The sequence below is a fragment of the Aspergillus thermomutatus genome (genome assembly GCF_002237265.1).
Source record: "Aspergillus thermomutatus strain HMR AF 39 chromosome Unknown NODE_270, whole genome shotgun sequence".
Taxonomy (NCBI): domain Eukaryota; kingdom Fungi; phylum Ascomycota; class Eurotiomycetes; order Eurotiales; family Aspergillaceae; genus Aspergillus; species Aspergillus thermomutatus.
Genome location: NW_020798320.1, coordinates 1 through 22084, shown reverse-complemented (window position 1 = coordinate 22084; position 22084 = coordinate 1). Strand labels below are relative to the sequence as shown.

At 46.3% G+C, this 22084-nt stretch overlaps 8 protein-coding genes across 8 annotated transcripts; 3 read left to right on the top strand and 5 right to left on the bottom strand.

Annotated features, from left to right (window-relative positions):
• Window positions 1–251: 251 nt before the first annotated feature.
• CDV56_102821 (116 kDa U5 small nuclear ribonucleoprotein component) lies at window positions 252–3722 on the top strand (the record flags this gene model as incomplete). Its single annotated transcript, XM_026756440.1, has 5 exons — window positions 252–371; window positions 458–507; window positions 565–710; window positions 766–2994; window positions 3160–3722. 5 exons carry the CDS (start codon window positions 252–254, stop codon window positions 3720–3722), a joined length of 3108 nt encoding a protein of 1035 aa, XP_026610883.1.
• Window positions 3723–3898: 176 nt separating this feature from the next.
• CDV56_102697 (iron-sulfur cluster assembly protein CIA2) lies at window positions 3899–4595 on the bottom strand (the record flags this gene model as incomplete). Its single annotated transcript, XM_026756316.1, has 2 exons — window positions 3899–4272; window positions 4367–4595. The coding sequence occupies 2 exons, from the start codon at window positions 4593–4595 to the stop codon at window positions 3899–3901; spliced, it is 603 nt and encodes a 200-aa protein (XP_026610882.1).
• A 3071-nt stretch (window positions 4596–7666) lies between these two features.
• Window positions 7667–10217, top strand: CDV56_101964 (fungal specific transcription factor domain-containing protein; the record flags this gene model as incomplete). The annotated part of the gene is made up of 7 exons (XM_026755583.1): window positions 7667–7970; window positions 8032–8373; window positions 8444–8725; window positions 8778–9331; window positions 9383–9667; window positions 9740–9840; window positions 9899–10217. 7 exons carry the CDS (start codon window positions 7667–7669, stop codon window positions 10215–10217), a joined length of 2187 nt encoding a protein of 728 aa, XP_026610881.1.
• A 709-nt stretch (window positions 10218–10926) lies between these two features.
• Window positions 10927–11163, bottom strand: CDV56_101823 (CDC26 family anaphase-promoting complex subunit; the record flags this gene model as incomplete). Its single annotated transcript, XM_026755442.1, has 1 exon — window positions 10927–11163. The coding sequence occupies one exon, from the start codon at window positions 11161–11163 to the stop codon at window positions 10927–10929; it is 237 nt and encodes a 78-aa protein (XP_026610880.1).
• A 495-nt stretch (window positions 11164–11658) lies between these two features.
• On the top strand, window positions 11659–12507 carry CDV56_101651 (uncharacterized protein; the record flags this gene model as incomplete). Its single annotated transcript, XM_026755270.1, has 1 exon — window positions 11659–12507. The coding sequence occupies one exon, from the start codon at window positions 11659–11661 to the stop codon at window positions 12505–12507; it is 849 nt and encodes a 282-aa protein (XP_026610879.1).
• Window positions 12508–12716: 209 nt separating this feature from the next.
• On the bottom strand, window positions 12717–13645 carry CDV56_101489 (ribosome-recycling factor; the record flags this gene model as incomplete). The annotated part of the gene is made up of 2 exons (XM_026755108.1): window positions 12717–13064; window positions 13169–13645. The coding sequence occupies 2 exons, from the start codon at window positions 13643–13645 to the stop codon at window positions 12717–12719; spliced, it is 825 nt and encodes a 274-aa protein (XP_026610878.1).
• A 718-nt stretch (window positions 13646–14363) lies between these two features.
• hscA (putative Hsp70 chaperone (HscA)) lies at window positions 14364–16652 on the bottom strand (the record flags this gene model as incomplete). Its single annotated transcript, XM_026754651.1, has 7 exons — window positions 14364–14632; window positions 14711–15191; window positions 15264–15971; window positions 16039–16204; window positions 16280–16406; window positions 16470–16520; window positions 16610–16652. The coding sequence occupies 7 exons, from the start codon at window positions 16650–16652 to the stop codon at window positions 14364–14366; spliced, it is 1845 nt and encodes a 614-aa protein (XP_026610877.1).
• Window positions 16653–20508: 3856 nt separating this feature from the next.
• CDV56_100141 (uncharacterized protein) lies at window positions 20509–21633 on the bottom strand (the record flags this gene model as incomplete). Its single annotated transcript, XM_026753760.1, has 3 exons — window positions 20509–21148; window positions 21205–21346; window positions 21399–21633. 3 exons carry the CDS (start codon window positions 21631–21633, stop codon window positions 20509–20511), a joined length of 1017 nt encoding a protein of 338 aa, XP_026610876.1.
• Between the last annotated feature and the right edge of the window lie 451 nt (window positions 21634–22084).

Here is a 22084-nt window from a genome sequence, read left to right as displayed (position 1 = left end):
ATTCTTCAAGTACAACGAACCACGAAATATGTCCTACCCCAAGAAAGACCCCACGGGAGTTCGGGCAGAAGAAACAATATAGACAGCTGGAAGCGAAGACATATTCCTTTGTTATTCAGACTTTCCAAGTAGCGAGAGAGTTCGATCCAAGCTTTGAAGAGGGCACCGCGACAGTAACGATTCGCTTGGTGTCAGCCTTGGTGTCTTTTCTCTGAAAATCTAGACCAATTTATAGAGGATCTTTTCAAACGATGCCAGACGAAGAATTCGGCGATACCACGGTGGGGGTTGTAGGAAAATATAAGCAGAGGTCAACCTCCCTTTTGATCAAAGCGGGGGCGGATGAAAAGGGCCAAGCCCGGGCCACATCGGTGAGTCCCCAATTCGGACCTTCCGAAGTTGAGACAGCCTTTTTGGTTTGAGCAAAGAAAGCATCCGCTCCAACATCTGGGGCCAGTTCTGTTCAGCTTCAGAATTTCTTCGCGCAATGGATGATCTTTATGATGAGTATGCCATATGAAAATAAAACTTTGTATAAATGGAACTCAACTAACCTAGCTCTAGGTTCGGCAATTACATTGGAGAGCCTGCGGACTCTGACGAGGAAAACCAAGATGAAGAGCTCAACCCACAGGCATTTGCTTTCGACGAAGCATTTGGTGAGGAAGAAGACGAAAACCAGAATGCGGATCAATTGATGGAGGTTGACGGTGTGTTATATTTTTCGAAGCAATACTACCTTACTCGTTCTGACTTCGTATGCAGATGTCCATTCGAATGCGGTCGTCCTACATGAGGATAAACAATATTATCCTAGTGCACAGCAAGTCTACGGTGCCGAGGTTGAAACTTTGGTCCAAGAGGAGGATTCGCAGCCACTTTCGCAACCCATAATTGCTCCCGTTCAACAGAAGAAGTTTTCGATCGAGGAGGCCGAGCTGCCACCCGTTCATTTCTCGCGAGAGTTTATGACAGACTTGCTCAGTTTTCCAAATCAGATCAGGAACATCGCACTTGTTGGCCATCTTCATCATGGGAAAACGGCTTTTATGGACATGCTTGTGAAGCAGACGCATGATTTGACAGAGCGTCTGGAGAAGCGAGTAGGCAAGCGGAAGGAGGAACAGCTCCGCTATACCGATATTCACTTCTTAGAGCGGGAGCGGGGTCTCTCTATAAAGTCGGCACCTATGACTTTAGTACTTCAAAACACCAAAGGAAAATCTCATCTTTTCAATATTATTGACACTCCCGGACATGTGAACTTCGTGGACGAGGTGGCCACATCGTCTCGGCTCGTCGATGGGATTGTGCTGGTTGTGGATGCCGTCGAAGGCGTGCAAGCGAATACGGAACAGATCATTAAGCACGCCGTGCTAGAAGGTCTTCCTATAACAATGGTCGTGAACAAGATGGACAGGCTGATCTTGGAGTTGAAAATCCCGCCGAATGACGCTTACTTTAAGTTAAAACACGTGGTCGAAGAGGTAAACACTATCATCGAGAAGATTCTGCCCGGACAAGGGGAAAGGTACCGGCTGAGCCCTGAAAAGGGCAATGTTGCCTTTGCATGTGCCTCTATGGAGTGGTGTTTTACCCTACAATCCTTTGCCAAAATGTATGCCGAAACTTATCCCCAAGTCGAAACGTCTGATTTCGCTTTGCGTCTCTGGGGAGATATTTTCTTCAACCCAGGAAGCCGAAAGTTCACTCGGAAAGGAGTGGAAGAGAATTCCAAACGGACCTTTGTTCAATTCGTTTTGGAGCCTATTTATAAACTCTACTCTCACACCATTAGTGAAAGTCCAGATGACCTGAAAGAAACGCTTGCGAGTGTGGGTATCAACTTGAAACCGTCGCAGCTCAAGTCAGATGCAAGGGTGCTACTCAACATGGTTTGCCAGGAGTTCTTTGGTCCTGCGACTGGCTTTGTGGAAATGATTGTACAGCATATTCCCTCCCCAGTAGAGGGAGCCCAAAGAACTCTCGACAGGTACTATACTGGCCCCCTTGATACGAAAGTTGCAGCCGCTATGGCAGCCTGCGACTCAGACGGGCCCCTTGTTGTCCATGTCACAAAGCTCTTTACCAGCACAGATGCCTCCAAGTTTCATGCATTTGGGAGAATCATGAGCGGGACGGCGCGCCCTGGTCAGCAGGTCCGAGTATTGGGCGAGGGCTACACCCCTGAGGATGAGGAAGACATGGTCACAGCGACTATATCGGATACATGGATTGCAGAGACCTGCTATAGCATCCCGACCAGTGGTGTTCCTGCGGGAAACTTGGTTCTGTTGGGTGGTGTGGACAATTCCATCGTTAAGACTGCAACCATTGTTCCCTTGAAGTTGGAAGATGACGAGGAAGCATACATCTTCAGACCTATTCGACACATGACAGAGTCTGTCTTCAAGGTTGCTGTCGAGCCGGTTAACCCATCAGAACTTCCCAAAATGCTCGACGGGTTGCGCAAGATCAATAAAAGCTACCCTCTCATCTCAACGAAAGTAGAAGAGTCCGGCGAGCATGTGGTCCTGGGAACTGGGGAACTTTACATGGATTGCGTACTCCACGATCTTCGAAGACTTTATTCGGAGATGGAGATCAAGGTGTCCGACCCTGTCACCCGTTTCTGCGAGACTGTTGTTGAGACTTCAGCTATCATGTGCTATTCTATCACGCCAAATAAGAAAAATAAGATTACCATGATTGCAGAGCCTTTGGATGATGGGATTGCCGAAGACATCGAGAGCGGCAAAGTCAGTATCAAAGATCCAATCCGCAAAGTAGCGAGGTTCTTTGAAGACAAATACGATTGGGACAAGCTCGCAGCTAGAAGTATCTGGGCTTTCGGCCCTGACGAGATGGGTCCTAATATTCTACAAGACGACACGCTACCATCGCAAGTGGACAAGAAGCTACTTGGAAGTGTCAGGGATTCTATCACACAAGGTTTCAGCTGGGGCACAAGGGAAGGCCCTCTTTGCGAGGAACGTAAGTCTTGTCCGTTCTTTTTGTTTACTCGGCCCATTTGTCTTTCTCTTTTCCCCCCTTCCAACTTCCTCTTCGCGCCTCTCGAAATTGGTGGTTCCTCTTTCTTTCGAGGCATTTTCTATATTTTCAAATTATGACCATAAATGGAGACTAATTTGCAGGCAGCAATACGAAACGCGAAGTTCAGGCTCACGGATGTATCTCTTGCTGACCAGGCCATTTACAGGGGAGGTGGCCAGATAATCCCTACCGCTCGGCGTGCCGTTTACTCCTCCTTCCTCATGGCATCACCTCGCTTGATGGAACCCATATATTCTTGCACCATGACTGGGCCTGCGGATGCTGTGGCTTCGGTATATACAGTGCTCTCACGCAGAAGGGGTCATGTTCTGTCAGACGGGCCAATTGCTGGAACACCGCTCTACACGGTGCAAGGCTTGATTCCGGTTATTGACTCTTTCGGGTTCGAAACGGACCTCAGAATTCATACTCAAGGTCAAGCTGCGGTCAGTCTTGTCTTCGATCGATGGAGTGTCGTCCCAGGCGATCCGCTGGACCGCGAAGTCAAGACAAAGCCTCTCGAGATGGCACCCGCGATGGCCACAGCGAGGGATTTTGTATTGAAGACAAGAAGACGAAAGGGTTTGGCAGAAGATGTGACCGTGAGTAAATTTCTGGAACCAGAGCTCTGGAAAGGCCTGAAGGAAAGTGGCGTTTTGGATTCGTGACGGGCTCGTTCCCTGCTCAGATGAGAAGGGCATACCACCAGTATCGACCTATTATGTAGATGTAATGTCGAAAATTTGAAGCAACATATTGTTGAGTCACCAAATAGGCCTTCGAATGCCACAATCTGGCGGCAGTGCGTTTGAAATTGAGAACTGGTCAGGCAGCTGACTTTCGGTTACTGGCATGTTTCCAGCATCTTAGCGATAACGCCCATTAATGTTCCGTTTTCGAGAGCAGCTGCCACTCTTTCCTTATCAGCCAGTTGCTTGTTAACCTCATCGGCGGTACTATGTGTTCCTTCCTTGATCCGCACGTCCACACGGAACCGGGGCGGAAGTGACTGCTCAAGCCGAACACGTACACCGAGACCAATCACGGTAGCAAGGCTACAGTGTGTGATTGTCGGGGTTATGAGAACCGTGACAGTGCGAAGAGGGGATCCGGGCACATGGGGAAGAGATGGCTTGATCATAATATCTGCGAGTGAGACAACAGCTAGAGATCCCAGCGAAATTGGATGTTCTGGGTCAGAGATGGTTGAGACGAGGTCTAACAAATGGTTAGACATACATTCATGACTTAGTTCTTCTTTCGAGTGCAGCCACGACGGGACCAAACGAAAAAGAAACTATTCACTCCTTACCAAAAATTTCTTGTTCGTCTATTGGTTCATCTGACATGTCATTATCATCTTCAGAGTCTGAGTTTGAAATCAGGGAGAGGGTATCGCCCGACTCCCCGAGCGACTGAAGAGTGAAACTGAAAACGCCAGTTCCATAAGCACAGAGCTTCTGCGGCGCCTTGGGCAACCGAGTTGGCAGATCAGCGGCATTCAGGATTATCGGATTCGAGTTCTGCATTTCGGAGGCCATTTTGTATTGACAAGCCTGAGAGTCTGCGGTTCCGTTGGGTTGAGAGAGTATGCTGAACCGTCAGCATTTCAGAGGAGTGAGGGGCATATTTAGTCTAGGCATGCTTCCACCAAAGGCTAAGTAAGCGCCAAGTTCTACCCCGCCAAGCTCACACACAGCTTTATGGACGGGTCCTCTAGTTGGATAGATAGAGGCTGCGAGGCTGTGTCTACCACTACGGAGTACTAGTCTACTAGCGACACTGGAACCCTAGTTTGAATCAGAATCGTGAGATCAATGAATTACCTTAGTGAACTCTTCGCAAGGATATACTGTATAGTTACTCTGAATCTTGGTGGTAGTGTGCGAAAAGACAAGACAATAGGTACATGAGGTATCCCGACGAGTGTATATTATTGGGTCAGGTTCTAGAGGATGCTGAATCCATTAAAGAGCGCCCTGTAGATGCTTCTCTAATGGGATATTACTGTTGAAATCCTTCTTCCACATACCTACACCTACATGACGGCTAGATAGCCTTTGCTTCGAGAGGATAATCTCGATGTAGATATCCTTAGACTCTCCCGATCACCCGGGCATGGCCCAGGGATGCCTCGATTAGCTTACCTAGAGAGAAACAAGAGTACCTAAGGAATCAAGGCACAGTATCCGTACCTGAGCTTATCAAAGCAGTACGGATTTCAAGGTGCCTAGTACCCAACTTAGGTACTACCACTAAGGTACCTTAGAGTATCTAGGTAATCTTAGAAGAATTGGTGTAAAATTTGCATTACAGAGTATGCTTGTACGTACTCAGATCTACATCTATTATTACCTTCGAGGTAGCAGAATATTCAGCATTGCCCCTCAGTGTTTCTTGGGGAGAATCAAATGATCAAATCACTCAACCTAAGCTCTTTTCCGCCCGCCCACATCTCTACTGCACCCGCCACTCTCAGACCACGGATGATCATCTGACCAATTTTTACTAGTAGTATCTATCTACGGTAGTAGTATCTACCTAGATATCTACCCTCCTGAGTTCTGACTCTGGGACTTGGTTCGTATGCCGCACCCCGCAGAACATCGATATCCCCAGGAATATCTACTGTGAGTTGCCAAGAGTCAATAGCTCAAAGTCAAACGCAGGCAATCAGCAGAGTTGTCCTTTCATCATCTAGATAATACTCAGAGTACACTGGAGATCATCAATGTCTCCATGTGGAAATTCGCATTGTCACTGATCCCCTGATCCTCTCATATACTTGAAATATACTCGAGTCTTCAACCCCTTGCGGCTTTTGTATTTCTTGGCTGCCTGGCTACAGTGATTAGCCGTTGATCCCGCCCTCGGTCTTTGCTGATTTGAAACCTGTCCGCTTGGAAGAGCATCTTCAATTGGATGTGATGTCTAAGTCCAGCTCGTGCACCTCCTCGTCATCTATTATCAGGGAATTTTGATGATACGCTGATGGTTTTAGACAACAATGCAAGCTGAGTAGGTTCATGCCATCGTGTCCCTGCTCTGTCTTTTATTGAATGGTCTGACTTCCTACATCTCCTCTCTATTCACCTTCAACGACTATCAGCTATTTAGTTAGTCGCCACAAGGTTCCTGCCCAGTTCATCGGAGTATCCTGTCATATGCCTGCGCCATCGAAGTCCTACGAGCCTTGAACTATTCCTTGACCTTTTTTTTTTTTTTTTTTTTTATGTGCAAGGCATTGTTTTGCTTCGTCAGTTGAATTCAAGCTTGCAACTGCGATCTTGCGTCTTTGCTCTTTCGCCTTTCTCAAATTTCTTCCAGTTGGACAGTGACTAATGACAAATTGAGGGCACCTGCAGTGCAAATCTCAGCTACTGTTATACCATCCTCTACCACGTCGGCGCCTTCATGTCCGCAGATATTTTCTCAAGCTCTGATGGTATCCTGTACCAGATAAGGAGAAAGAAGTTTCATCATTTCTTCGGACCTTGCAACGCGTCCCGCAATCTCCAGAAATAGCGGATCAATCGCCTGGCTTAATTGTTGAGAAGCCGTCATCTCCGGACACTCACTGACAACCCACCGACCATTGTCCCTATATAATTGCGGCGAATTCGCAGCTTCCACTATATCGATACAGGCTTTTGGATAGACCGAAAAGAGATTATCCTACGGTCCCCGGCCAGATGGTCAATGATCCTGATCGTGAGTCTGTTTCATCCGGGTCAAACCCCTCAGTTTATTCTCCTTCTGACGTGGTCTCGCAGTGCACTAGTCGGCTCCTGGCTATATCAGTTCCCTCGTTCTACATGCGATATACATGGTCTAAGCAGTTTGCATCGAATGTGATTGTGGAACTTCATAACACTAGTCATACCCCTCTCTTTGCTACAGTCTCACCTGCCGAAGCTGGGCCTTTGGTGATTTCGTTATCTGTTGCTGATTGATCCAGGCAAGGCGGGTTCTTGCGGATAAATTTTCAAACAACAGTCTTACAACTTGATCACGAGGCATAAACCCTGTGACTACTGGACTGAGTTGCTTTAACCTTTGCGGCTTAATTCTCTTATTGGTCCACATAAAACAAGCATCACAATGCAAGGCTACCCTTTCGCGCCTTCAAATGGCCCCCCCAGAGAGGGGCACAAGAGTAAGTCGCCCTTTGGAAGATCTTCTTGTCAATCAGGTGAATAACATGCTCACAATGTAGACTATGTATTTGTTGATGAACATAATAGGCACAAGCGGCTGAAAGGTTTGTCCTACTATCTTTCCTTCTTCTCTTCTCTTTTTCCGTACTCTCTTTTTCCCTCACGTCCCAACCTTAATTCTGATCTATAAGGCTGAGCATCGTTTGGTCTGGTTGTTGACTTATGCGTTGCTAGTAATGCGAGCCTGCAATGGCTGCAGAAAACGGAAAATAAAGTGTGACGCCGCGACAACAAATACCTGGCCTTGCTCAGCTTGTACTCGGTTGAAACTCGTATGCGTTCCTCCTACCATTGGACAGGATAGCGACTTCCCGTCGGAGCAAGGTCTTGAAGCAACTTTGATGGGCTCCTTAGGTGCTTCACATGCGACTTCAGCTCCGCATTATTCCTATACAATGCCTCAGAGCTTCGGCGCTGGAATCCAGCCTACTGCTGGAAATGCTCAATCCTATAGCGATGGTGCCGGAATCATGTCTCAATATATCTCAACTGGTCCTACCCAACACAATATTTATCAAGTACGGTCATCGCATTTACCCGTAACAAGCCATTCCTACCAGCATGCCCAAGTATTTCCTACCACTCCAAATCACGGCCTTGATAATTCGAATACTGGCATTTTCTCAGACGACGAGCAATCTACTGCCGAGAACCTTAGCGAGGTTCTGGGTGAATTGAAGATTGACGAAACTGGTATCGGTAAGATCGATAGCGTCAGTCCGTTGGCGTCCAAAGTACAATGCTGATATTACAAACCAAGCACCCTATATTCGGCAACAACGAAAAGAGCGATTGGAAGCAGAAGCTCCAGTTCAGGATGAAGTCGAGGAAAGACTGCCACCTTTGAGCACCGGGGCGGGCTCCACCATCCGTATCCCCCCGGAGCTCATGCCCTCCGATGATGATGTGATGAATTACTTCAAAATTTACTTTAACGATATACATCCTTACGTCCCCGTCGTTCATCGATCTCACCTTTACTACCAATGGCAGAATGAGCGGAGTTCCATATCTCCTCTACTCCTTGAAGCACTTTTCGCTTGTGCCGGCAGGTTATCAGACGATCCGGCTCAGGGCGCACAGTGGCTCGCATTGGCAAACAGTAAGTTAGTCACTTTGTATGCGTTGCTTGGAACACAAACAGCCAATAACCAATACTCATACAATGATAGGACATGAGTCCAGTTTCATGGATGTACCACGCCTAAGCACGATTCAAGCGTTGCTTTTGCTATTGAAAGCTCGAGAGTCTCTGCCAAAAAAGGGTTATTATTATCGTTCATGGCAGACTGTGAAGACGATTGTCTCGATGTCGAAGGATTTAGACATCCATGAACATTACAATGCTCACGCGCAGGGCAGATCTTGTGAGATGGATTCAGTGGAATGTCTTGTGCAGACAAGAGTATGGCAAGCCCTCTTGGTTGTCGAAGTGATGATCGGTGCACCACAAGGTATGTCTATATCAGCTAACGTGACTTGATTGGCTTTGACTGATCTCGTTAGGTCGATCGGATTACGGGGTAGATCCAGAGACCGTAGATATGCGACCAACTCTAGACATCAAGGGCCTTGACCAGTTCGAAATCGACCGCTCGAGGCAATATGCATACTTTGTCAGAAACGCGTATCACATCCGTTTGATCACCGATATATATCACAAAATCAAAAAGCAGAAAGACTGGGGAGCCAACCCTAGATTTGTTGAAAAAAATCCACTTTTTACCGATTGGCTCCAAAGCCTCCCTCAAGACTTACAGATTAATTATCCTAGCGATGGTTCGCCGCCATGGATACCCTCACATTTCGTGGGAAATATGCACTCGCATTGCCATCTCGGCATCATATTATTACATCGACCACAGTTGTTAGCATCCAAGTCTTTTGCGGCCGGCGGAGGATGGAAGATTCACATGGCATTGTGCTATTCCTCTGCCAAAAGCCTGTGTAGGCTTCAGGAAGGTATCTTAGACCGGTTCGGCCTTCCCGGTCTTCTGTTCATGCAGAGAGGCATCAATTTCGCAATTTACTGCATTCTGACATGCACTATGCTGCATCTGGTAAGTGTAACATGAGATGCTACCTGGTACTGCGTTAACTCACTTTCAAAGATTGCTATCACATCGCCTGATCCTCAGTTTCATACGGATGCGAGGGACTACTTCACGCGACACATGCGTATACTTGAGAAATGTTCATCGGCTTGGCCTATGCCCGAAATACAGGCACAGATTGACTCCCTGCGGCTCGCGTTCTCCGCTGACATCAATCGCCCTTTCGAACTCAAACCTACGTTTCCTTATGGAAGTCCCTCAGAACCATACCATCCCAGCCCACCACTTGGGTCAGATTACCATGCTCAATTGGATCAAGTTCCAAGTAATGTGCAAAATAGAGTGTGTTATGCTTACCCAATGACCCCTCCAATATCGGCTGGTACTGAGGACTCAAAGTCTGACTCATGTCAGCTTCAACCTTTGGGACTGCTTGCACCACATACACATCACAGTCATCCTGTAGATGCTCCGTTAGTTGACGAAAATAACTGGGATCCCACTCGAATCATAAAGTATGTACTTCCCTGGCTGTTCCATTGTTTAAGAGTAGTTTGCTGACATCTTGTTCAGCCAGTGGGACATGGCGTTCCCTGTCGGCCCGTCGAACGTGAGTACAAACTCGCCGCCGATAGGCATAGATCATTCTACACAAGGGATTCCTGGTGTATCGAACCAGTTTCCTGTTCATTATGAGACACATACAAAGGTCTCTTCGATCGCAGCTTCCCAACCGCTTCCTCAAACTCAGTTCAATGGACATCCAGTCCTGATCACGGCTCGTGACTGGCAACACAGTGTTGCTAGTGTATTTGATCCTAATGGCTTGAAGCGGAGGTGGGCACACTCAATTGATACTGGCGAGCAGAGTAAAACCAAACGCCAGCGATAAAAATGATTGTTCATCTCCCCTATGCTTCGCTCCGCCTTCTTGTCTCATTATCTGCAGGCCTTTCATTTGAGCCTATAAGACGAAGGAGTCATGGAGACCTCAATTATGGTATCATGGCTTGTTGATCTCATTCTCTCCTTTCTGAAATAGTCCATCTTGCACCTCTAGGCCCTGCAAATTGTAGGGCCGACTTCCCAGCCATTATAGCCAACACTGTAATTTATTAAATTTTGTCGAACCACATTTCATGAAATACGGTAGATACAATAATATGGTAGCGACTGACATACCCGTCTACAAAGTTCTTGATCTAGCAGATCAGAAAGCCTAAGGGAATTCAAGTTTATGTGTACATCACTTTCTTAGGAGAAATCAGTGCATAAACCTAGAAATATTGCCTTGCATCATGAAAGTTGCCAAACTGGGCTACAAAAAATGCCTGCGTATATGGTGGCGAGCCAGAAACAAATCATCAACAACCCTTCATACTCTCGTCATAAGGGGCTAGACAGAACGAGACATCAGAAGAGAAGTTATGACAAGAGCTAATAAAAAACTGCCATGCACAAAAAAAGTCAGTTGCGATTAATTTGACGTTGAGGACCAAAGGAAAAAGGGGGATTCCTAGAGGAAACTCAGGCAAGTGAGAAAGTGGTATCAGTTATATCAGATTGGGCCACCAAAATGAATTCAAGCTTACTATATGTACTTAGCTGCGCCGACTGATGCCAATACGTTCCTCCCGAGAGCGGACAATTCTTGCTTTGTCTCCAGGTAATGGTTTCAATTCATCGTTCGGGTCGGTGGCAGTATGATTGGAGGTGCTTTTGACCGATTCATGGGTGTGGGATTGAGTTTCTTCTCTGCGCTTGCGAAGTCGCATGTCTTCAATATTTGCGACATCTTCCGAAGTGATTGCGATAGCTGTAGGCTTGCGACGTAGCATTTTGTAATAATCACTCAAGCAACTCTGGGCAAGAAGGATTACTCGGATTGTAGGATTGTAAAACAGTAGTGTGCTTAAAATCACGTGATTGGCACGTGAGTTTCAAGTCCCCAGAGCTACCCGTGGGTAATCAAGGACAATCAATACTCAAGAAATTTCTCATCAACATTCCCGCCAAACACAGTGAGGAAAATGATCCAAACGAAGTCGAGGTTTCTGGCGAGCTGCCTTGACCGTAGGACGCCAGTTGATGGAATCGTTGTCTCTCTTCGGTACTTTACGCTTTCCCATCAGCAGGCAAGCAATCACCCAAGCCAACAAAGTACGTGAAGAATATAGTGTTGTGCACTATTTCCCAGTACGGTATTGTTGATTTCCCTTTGCTGACATTTGTGTATCATTGATTGTACAGATCCTCGCAATGCACCAACTCAATCTACTCCACACGTTCCTTCATCCTCTTCCGCTGCCTCTAGGAGAGTCAGTAATTCAAATATGAATGTCACTTCTCGTCGGAATTCACCTCAGCGCGTGGTTGACGCAAGATCGCTCGCTGTTCCGAAAGCCGGCAGTCTACCGTCCAATATCATTCGGAGTCCTCGTTTTCAGAGATCTAGGACTGGAGCGCAAGCTCGCGGTCGTAGATCCGGGACTACTCATCGCACTCAGACTGCCGTACCCAAGGGGCGGAAGCAGGCTAACGGGAGGGCACAGCGAAAGCGCACAGACGTTGAGGAGGTGGACGAAACCTCGCAGGCTGAGATTGAAGAAGCATACGTCAAACTGTCCAAGGCATCTGTGCCTGTTCCTAGTCGCTATACACCTCAATCTCCTGAGTCTAATTTGACGGAGACTTGGCCATCCTTACCGACGGGCGTTACCGCCAGGACTGCAGGTGTTGTTGAAAAGCTTTCTTGGCTGAGCGACCGCTTCCCGAATGGCTACGTGCCCCCTCATGAACTGGGCAAGCGACTTTTTGAAGGACGAAGCGTCCAGTTTTTCAATCAGGATGAAAAAAATAATGCTGTGGCGGAGGCGCAAAAGCTTGCAAGAGAACGTGCTGATTCCCTCTCACAGAGAAAAGGAGATCTCATGGAACCTGAAGATGTGAGTTTCAAGCAGATGAGTGCCCTGGACAAGAGAGCCTTGGTCGAAAAACTTGTTCAAGGAAATTACCCAAAACTGGAGACAGTATTGGCCGATAAGCCAACTGTCCTTGCTGGGGTTCTGAAGAACCTCAATAATAACGAGACATACCGGACTGCTGGAAAGAGTTCACAATTCATCACGAAAGTTGAATCACTTCTTGCATTAGGTCGCCCTGCGTCCGTGAAAAAGATCTGAAAGTGTGCAGGTGAAGGGAAGGCTCCAGACTGAACTGATTTCTCTTACTTCCACTCTCGTCAATTCTCAATGTCTACCTTTTTTTTGGCTTTTACATATCTGCTGTATTTTTAGGGGGGCAATCATAGCTAAATACGCGACACTGATGATAGTCCTGTTGCAAACTATTACTCCTTATATTTGGCATATTTCACAAAATGATAAATAGACTACACTCGTTCTAAGGCCTTTTTGGCAGCATCAAACAATTCTTTCACCTCTTTCTGTCCCTTCTCTGTCAGCCGTTCCATTTGTTCCTGAGCTTTGCGAACGTCGTCTGGCCTGGCTATTTTCTTCTTCTGCATATCTTGAAGGCGTTTATGACTAACACTCCTCGATTCGCGAACTGCACCAGCTGCCTTTTCCGTGGCCGCTCTAGCAGCAACCACCGTCTGGTCACGCAATTCTTTCGTGGGTGGCGGAATCAATATATTTAGTTGAAGAGTATTATGAGGGTCGGGTTGTGGTGTGAGGGACAAATCGGAAGAAACAATGGCTGAGGTGATCGGCTTTATATGCTATTGAGTTGAAAGATGAGAACATTATTAGCAACCCTGAGTAAAAGATGTCGCATGTGCAAGCGAGTTGAGAACGATTGTTTCGGATCTCGACAAAGTCTTACCTCTTCCTCAGCAGCCAAGATAGTAACCATCCGTCCTCCCTTGGGAACAACCTGCGCCAGCTCACCCAATCTTGTTGTTTCCTTGCTTCCTTTGCTCAAAGACACCCTCAAATCTTCAAGTGATTCCGTGTTGAAACGTCCACCCATGCGTAATCTGGAAAGCTCATCTTTAAGTCGGGCCACCGCAGCCGCGATCCCATTTTCTAGCGAAGAGAGATCATGGGGATCCTCAGACTCTTTCCCATCTTTCGGAACGCTCGACTCTGTGTTTGCGCCAGTAAGTTTTCGGGACTTATCTTTCTTCTTGCACAGAAAGGCAGAATTAGAGAAGCTTCGAGTTCCTGTGGGATTGAATCGCTTAAAGGGAGTCAGGATCCGCCAATGTTGAGATGTGTCAAGCACAGTCGGGCTGAAATTCGCGGAATAAAAAGATCGAGGAAGATCAGCAACAATTGAGAGTCGTTGTACCCGCTGCATCTTCTAGGATTTGCACAAATGATAAGCTATTGAAAGTATTATTTGTAGCGAAAAAGTTGTCCATCTGCTGAAAGGGCACCTTAGAAAACAAAGACATGAATCATGAATACTAGCGCAAGACCAATCAGACTCATGATAAGAGGCGAGAGTACAAAGGTATGCTACCTTCTTAGCGGAAAGCACTTTTCCCAAGAGATACACCTAACAAACCTTTAAAAAGTGAAGGTGAAGAAAATATTTCACTTCACTGATTAAATAGCAGAAGATTGTATGAAGAGTTTGCATAAAAGGAAGTAATACTCCAGTATATCAACATCGCACACGTCGCAAGACATAGCTTCAAAATCGCCCATGATGTCTACCATATGTCCAAGCCAAAGGCATATTGAATTCGCATAGAAGTACTAGGCTCATCAAATCATTAATTCCTTCCCCAGACGGATTTCATCTAATCTAGAATGAACTTTTAGATAATGTGCACCAAATCATGAGGAACGAGATATGAAAAGGGACAAAAAGGAACCGGAGGAGAAATAGAGCACAATTCGGTACATAGGATCATTGGGAATGGTTGTAACAAGCCCTAGAGACAATTTTTGATCTCTTCAAATCGCAAGGATAGACACATCCGCAAGGGAACGGTAATACCGAGGTAGAGAGAGAAGAGACGAGGAGTGACTGAGTGATAACAGCTCAGGAAAGCTCTTAGCATTCAAATTTACCGGGTGGCCATAGCCTTGGTGATGAGTCTCTTGAGCGCAAGTTCCTTCTTCTTGAAATCCTCGGGAGCAGAATCTTCAATCTCAAGCTGAGCCATAGCGTCACTCAATGCAGACTCGATCTTTTCCTTGTTGCCGCGCTTGAGCTTCAGGGACATGGTAGGGTCTGAGATGATCTCTTCAACGCGAGAAATGTAAGATTCGAGCTGCTGACGAGACTCGAATTTCTTGGTAAAGGCCTCGTCGCTTGACTTGAATTTGGCGGCGTCTATAACAACGTTAGTCCTTCCTTTTCGGTGGGGGTTTTTTTTTCTTTTTTCACAGGGAAACAACGCAGTCAACATACCATCGATCATCTGCTCAATTTCGGTGGTGGAGAGCTTGCCGACGGCATTGGAGATAGTAATGTTGGCGGTACGACCAGAAGACTTCTCCGTAGCGGTGACCTTAAGAATACCATTGACATCGACCTCGAAGACGACTTCAAGAGCGGCCTCGCCAGCCTTCATAGGTGGGATAGGAGCAAGAGTAAACTCGCCCAGGGAAGTGTTGTCTGCACAGTTTGTGCGCTCACCCTGATAAACTGGGAACTGAACGGTCGTCTGGTTGTCTACAACAGTCGTAAAGGTGCGCTTCTTGATAGTGGGAACAGTTTGACCGCGGGGGACAACAGGGGCGAAAATATTGCCTTCCATGGCAACACCAAGGGAAAGGGGAACGACATCCAAAAGGAGCAAGTCCTGAGTTTCAGCCGAGGTGGCCTTACCAGAGAGAATGCCAGCTTGCACAGCGGCACCATAAGCTACAGCCTCATCTGGGTTAATGCTCTACACCAACATTAGTTTGAGGACACGACCGGCAACGTTGAAAGGTTGTTGAAAGGTTAATTTCCCACTGACCTTCTCAAGCTTCTTGCCGTCGAAAAAGTCACTGAGGAGCTTCTGGATCCGAGGAATACGAGTGGAGCCACCGACGAGAACGATCTCATCAACCTGGCTCTTCTCAAGGCCAGAGTCCTTGAGAACTTGTTGCACTGGCTCAAGGGTGCCAGAGAAAGACTTAGCGTTGAGATCCTCAAAGCGGGCACGAGTGATAGACGAGTTGAAATCCTCTCCATCGAACAAAGAGTCAATTTCAACGGTTGTCTGTGTAGCGTTGGACAGTGTACGCTTGGCACGCTCGCAGGCCGTTCTCAAACGGCGAAGAGCCCTAGCATCGCCTGAGAGATCCTTTCCAGTCTTCTTCTGGAATTCCTTCTTGAAATGTTCAAGGAGGTTAGTGTCAAAATCTTGTCCACCGAGATGAGTATCACCGGCCGTAGCCTTAACAGTGAAAACACCTCCTTGGATGTTGAGAAGAGACACATCGAAAGTACCTCCACCAAGATCATAGATCAGGACATTGCGTTCCTTTTCAGACTTCCCGGAGCCGAGTCCATATGCGATAGCAGCAGCGGTAGGCTCGTTGATGATGCGGAGAACATTCAAACCGGCAATGGCACCAGCATCCTTCGTCGCCTGACGTTGATTATCGTTGAAGTAAGCTGGCACGGTGATGACAGCCTTCTCAACCTTTTTTCCAAGCTTGGTCTCTGCGACTTCTTTCATCTGTCAAATCGAAACAGGTCAACAATGTGCCCGAAATAGAATATACCAGGGAGGCTGGCGAATATACCTTCATCAAGACCATAGAAGAGATTTCCTGAGGAGAAAAGGTCTTAGTTTCACCAAGATATTCAACCTCGACAACGGGGTTTCCGCCCTGGTCAACGACCTTGAAAGGCCACGACTCGATATCCTTCTTCACAATGGGATCTTCATAACGCCGACCAATGAGACGCCTAGGTTTGTAAATAAGAGAAACTGAAATGGGAGCGGTAGATAATGCAAGAGATACTTGCTTGGTCCTCACTCACTTGATGTCGAAGATGGTGTTCTTCGGATTCATTGCCGCCTGGTTCTTAGCAGCCTCACCAATCAAGCGCTCTTTCTCGGTGAAAGAAACGAATGAGGGGGTTGTGTAACTACCCTGCTCGTTGGCAACTGTAGAATGAGTCGTAAGTCAGGGCCCAATCCTGCCGAGTCTGGTGCCTTCGAAAAACATACTGATCTCGACGTTGGTGCCTTCATAGTTGGCGACGCAGGAGTAGGTTGTGCCTGGATGGATGTGTTAGCAATACTCAACTTTTTCATGAAGAACGTATTATGGTATAAGGTGATTTTGGAAACAATTTCAGATTCCTTACCAAGGTCAATGCCGATGGCGCCTTCGTAGACTTCGTCCGACATATTGATTTCAATTCACACTGACTATCAACAAAGAGAAATTGAAGAAAAAGGCAGAATAAGAAGTGAGAACACCTGAAAAAGAGGTGGAAAGAGTTGGGGGAAGGAAGAGGATAAGAAAATTGAACGAGGGTCAGTGTGGGAGCGGTTGATCTTTAAGTCCGAACCCACTTCGCCTTTTTTTTCACGTTTTTTCCAAAAATTTTTTTTCGCCTTCCGTTTTTCTTTCCCCAACTAAGGTAGCCCCATGGTTAGAGAAGAAGATTCCAATGTCAACGGCCATGGTTATGGTAATCTCAATCCATTACCAAGACTATAAAATTTCTAAGTAATTTGTCTAGTAGTATAAATGGCACTCATGGAGATCTGAGCTCTGTTCTAATACGTACTCTGTAGCATAGATTGAAATGTCTACTTAATAGATTCATCTGGTCCTGAATAAGATCTAGTTCACTTCTTCGATGCCCCCCCTTCAGCTTGTGATCACGTTCACATTATTACTACCTAAACTCTCTTACCTACTACCGAAACCTCTTGCTTGAAGCTTGAAGTATGGAGCTGTGTGCAAGTGTAATGCAAAGTCATTCTTATATTTTTCCAATCATGCTTATTACCTATGGTTAGGGTAGGTAGTGGTACCTTAGACTCGAATACAGGTGTAATACAGACAGAGTACATGAGGGTACCTAAGTAGATAGAGAAAGAAAAGTGACCTGTAGTATATGGACGTCTTTGCCAAAGAGGAAGAAACATAATTTGATAGGAATCGAGTCAACTTGGGAATCATGTTATCCTTGATGGTAATACGCTGCTCACAAAAATCATATTATACTTATAAATACTTGGCAGGGTTAGCTACCTACATGAGTATACAAGTCACTACTTTTGTCCTATACATTGTACTTTCAGCAGTTAGGTAGTACTCGTAGGGCGGTTAAATAATAATATTAATACATAACACCATTAAATATCTAGTACTCCTAGCCAAGGCATGATATGATCTAAGTCCTACACTGAGAATAGACTTGATAAGAATAATGAAAGCTGATGATAGAAAGGATATCTGCTTTCTTTTTTTTCTTTTCTTTTCTTTTTTTTTTTTCAAGGAACTTAAGAGATAAATTCTTCAGAGTCACATGGTTCTTCCAAGATGTTAGTTATATCTACTCCGTACTATCTGGGCCTCCATAGCTACTAAGTACAAATTATTGCAGCCTTAGATGTGTATTACTCAAAGTAAGATACAGAGAATCCTGTCAGAGGAGGTAAATAATCTGTAGTTCTGTAGTCCTTCTAATTCATGTCCCACACTTCAATTCCACTGGCAATAAATGCTTATTATTATTACATATGAGAAGGGTACCTCTCAGTACGGAGTACCTAAGGTACCTAGACTCCTAGAGTTGCAAAGTGGTCCCACACCAAGCAACCAAAGTTATTATTGTCCTCCATTATCTTAACTGGAATTTTCTTTGACTTGGTCAGTAATAATATATTAACTATAAACCCATTTGCCAGATCCATACCACCTGTGGTTCTGAAATCTGGATAGCAGCCTTTGACCACAGTCACTGCTGGAAACTAAGAGTCAACTCTCGCTGCAATTATTACCAACGCACTATCTCCTATCAAGCTCGCTCGAATCAAGGTTTAGAAGTTCAAATTTGTACGTATCCCCGGCGCACCTCATTAGAAGTCTCAGTGACTGCATGGCATATTGCCTTTTCTGGAAACAAGGACAGATCCCGAGTAGGATGCTAAATGACGGTCAGATCAATATTCTGAAATCCTAATCGAAACGATCCAAACCCCGCACTTCTCCAGATGGACATCGATTTAAGCAGGAGGAACAAAAAGCCCCGCCTTCTGTTGGAATCCGAAAGAGAGAGGCTCGAGGAATTCATTGACTCCATACACTACTCAGCGAGGTACGAACATCTGATCAACGTACACAAGGGCCGAATTGACAGGCACAGGTATTCTGACGATCAGTTTGAGTACCGACATGTTCAGCTCCCCAAAAATATGCTGAAGAAGATTCCTGCCGACTATTTCGATAGCTCGAAAGGAACGCTGAAATTGCTATGGGAGGAAGAATGGAGGGCACTTGGTATCACTCAGGTACGACGAAGTCCACTGCGAAACCCGCGTCCTGCTGCCCTACAGCTAATCTTGGTTGTCTAGAGTCTGGGATGGGAACATTACGAGGTTCATGAGCCAGAGCCACATATTCTTCTTTTCAAGTAAGCACTTGACGATGCATGAGGTCTTATACGATGAACTGATGGCTTCCTAGGCGTCCCCTGAATTATCAACCTCCGGTTTCCCAGTGACTATGGTAATTGATAGATGTCTATTGCGAACCCAATTGATTTCACTTTAAGCGCTGACGGCGCACGGTCCGATTCAAGATATGGGTATTACAACAAGGCAGATTATTCCAGGCAGGGCAACAATGATTCTACAACATTCGAGTCATGGAAACGAGGAACCACTTTGGCTGGTACACAACGAGTGAGGTTATTGATACCAACGTACGCTGAAACCTTTTACTTTTCTTTATTCATTCTACTTGTCCCTCTCCGTCCCGGTGCGATGCCCTTATGAATGTTTCCCGTGACATGCGGCTTGACTTCGTGTGATTGCAAGGAATTTCACCTACGTTTCTGGTCAATCACTGCTTTCTCTGGGTAGTCGCGAACTTGCTGCTGATTCCGGGCTTGCCAATCACCTAGATGATGATGTCAGACCCGTTCGAGCTTATTGAATATAACTGGAGTTTCTTACCTTTACATCTACGGTTGGAGAAATGGATATCAATCGCACGATCAATCTATATGTTGCCGCATTAGACTTTTGGAGATGGCTTTGGCATACTGAATAACCCTTTCCCCCATGATCAACTTCGCATACTAACAGCGACCTATTGCCGACTTTCGATTGCCCAAAATTACTGACTTGCTTCTTGACGGTCACCCACGGGACACTTTCTGCTCATTTAAGTGAAGAATGATTTGTATTCTTTATATCCTCTTACAGGTGCTCTCGTGTGCCCTACATGTATTCGATTACGTATAATTTAGATTGCGGTAATTAAAATCCCGCGTGTGTCAAACGCGATCTTCCAACCTGTGGCGGCTGTTTCATAGGTTTTTAGAAACGAAGCTGGATATATCCGTAGCAGAAAAACTTGGAATGGCCGAGTACTCCTGAAGATTACTCCTCGTCCACGAAGGAAGGACAAGTGCGAATAGTTAGCCGTTCATTGTGTACAGATAGATGTATGCTAACTGACAGCCTGAGAATAGGAAAGATCTAGTGGAAACTTGCTGCTGGAATATCTATACGCTAGCATTATCAAGGCCCTTCCAGGAGTTGCGGAACCGGCTCCTTGCACTACTCCGTATCTAATAGCTGTGCTCTCGAGGTCTCTCGGCTTTTTTTGTCTGTGATTCAGCTGACCCAGTCTACAGGTTACAGGTCAGTTCTCTTCTGAAAGCTTGACTTTGGCATTTACAAAGAAGGAAATGCCAGCGCAGCGCGCGGCAAGGCCATCTTATGATACTTATGATCAAACTGTATGCCTGATACCAATCCTGGAAGGCCCTTCTCGTCCTATATTCTGCTTCCCTCCGGCCCCAAGAATGAGGACTCTTTATCATCAGTAAGGCTAGGTATAGACCATAAACACATTGGAAATAAATCCCAGACTCCTTTTCTGTACGGCTGAAGATGACTGGCCGACGCGACCACTCTTGGTCCATGCCTAACAACTCAAGTAATTTTATGAGCGTCTTGGTCCAAAGTGAGCATAGCAGTAGGTGATGAGCACTTAGCACGAATAGTTGTCAAGCACTGTTCATCGGCTCCCAAGAGCTCTCTGCTTGAAGATGTTTAAGTCTTTGAGTTGCATTGACACATTCGTCCAGCGCGAGGTCGACGGATCGTACTCGCCCCGAATCTCGACCCTACAGAATCCTTTGGGGCCTTTGAGACCAACTGGACCGACGATAAAGAAGGTGCCGCGGCGAGGAGTGCGCAACTCGCGAGTCCAGCAATCATTCAACCGCCACTTAAAAGCTACTGCAGCCGCACGCAAATCCGATTCGGGACCGAAATTCGGCAAATGTAACCATTGAAGTGAGGATAGTATTGACGAGGGATTCAGCCATGGATGGTTTTTCTGTGTTACTCTCCCATGGGGCTTATCCGCAAGAGATATTTGAGACCCTGTTTTGTGACAACCAGCGGAACCGTCCAAATTGAGCCCTGTAAGCCCCGTCCCGGATGGCGGCATGACCAATGAATCAGTACCGAATTGTATTCGATCAGATACCTGGAACCCCATGCGCGAGAGTTGCCTTTTTATTAAGACAAGATAGGCGTCTCTTGCAGCAAGTGCCACAAAGAGAGGTTTCATGCATTTTAGGATACGATCGCCGGTATCTGAGGACACTGGTCTCATGGCCCACGAGATTTCAGTATCAGCTATTTCCAACCTGGCAATAATGAGCAATTTGAGATATGGCATGATGCTGTCTTTGATATGACGTACCCCGACAAGGCATATTCAGGTGGGCCACGAGACGGAAAGTGGTGAACAAGCCAGAAATCAGTTACGGTCAGCGGCCCACCAAGAAGTTGAATAAGTATGTTTGATGCGGATGCATGGCGCAAAGCCATGGTTGCCAAGTCCTCTGGGCAAGTAAGCATTGCTTCATAAGGGTAATTATTCGAGAATGGAGATACCTTTCAGCGATTGGAGCTTCCTGCCATCCCGAGAGATACGAACAAACTCTCTCCACTCCGGGTCCGACGATGAATAGAACTTGCCTTCACGCAGTTGCGGCCAACCCAAGGGAATAAAAAAGGGTTTTGAGACCGCAGCCTCATCCAGACGGCGCACAGTTCGTTGAGAAGCCATAGGCTCCTTTTCTAGAAAGTCTTTCTCGGGAAGAGCCTCATCCGGTGCGCTTTCAAGCATCTTATCATATTCCCCGAGGACAAAAGAACTCCATATATGAAATGCAGTCCCATATAGCAGACATGTAGTGACAAACTTTCTGGTGGCTCATGTCAATTTGAGCAAATAACAAGTTGTATGCCGTGCAAGGCTGCGCAAAGGGGTGGCGGACTACACACTTAAGCCAAGGTCGTTTAAATCTCACATGGCGAACATTTACGTTGTTGGCATCGCTTTGGAAAGGAGAATGGCTGGCACGAAAGGGTGTCTGAAACTGACAGAGTCGTGGTCTCATTCGGTACATCTGGTATGACTTTGTGGTGGTCTCTCTAAGCTGAAGATCATAATCTAAGGACGGGGATGGCTACTGGTTGTGGTCTTCAATTTTGACAGAAAGGTCATGAAGCTCGCCCAAGAAATGTTCTTGAAAAAGAAAAAGAGAGGGAGGGAGGGTTTTGGGGGGGAGGCGGTG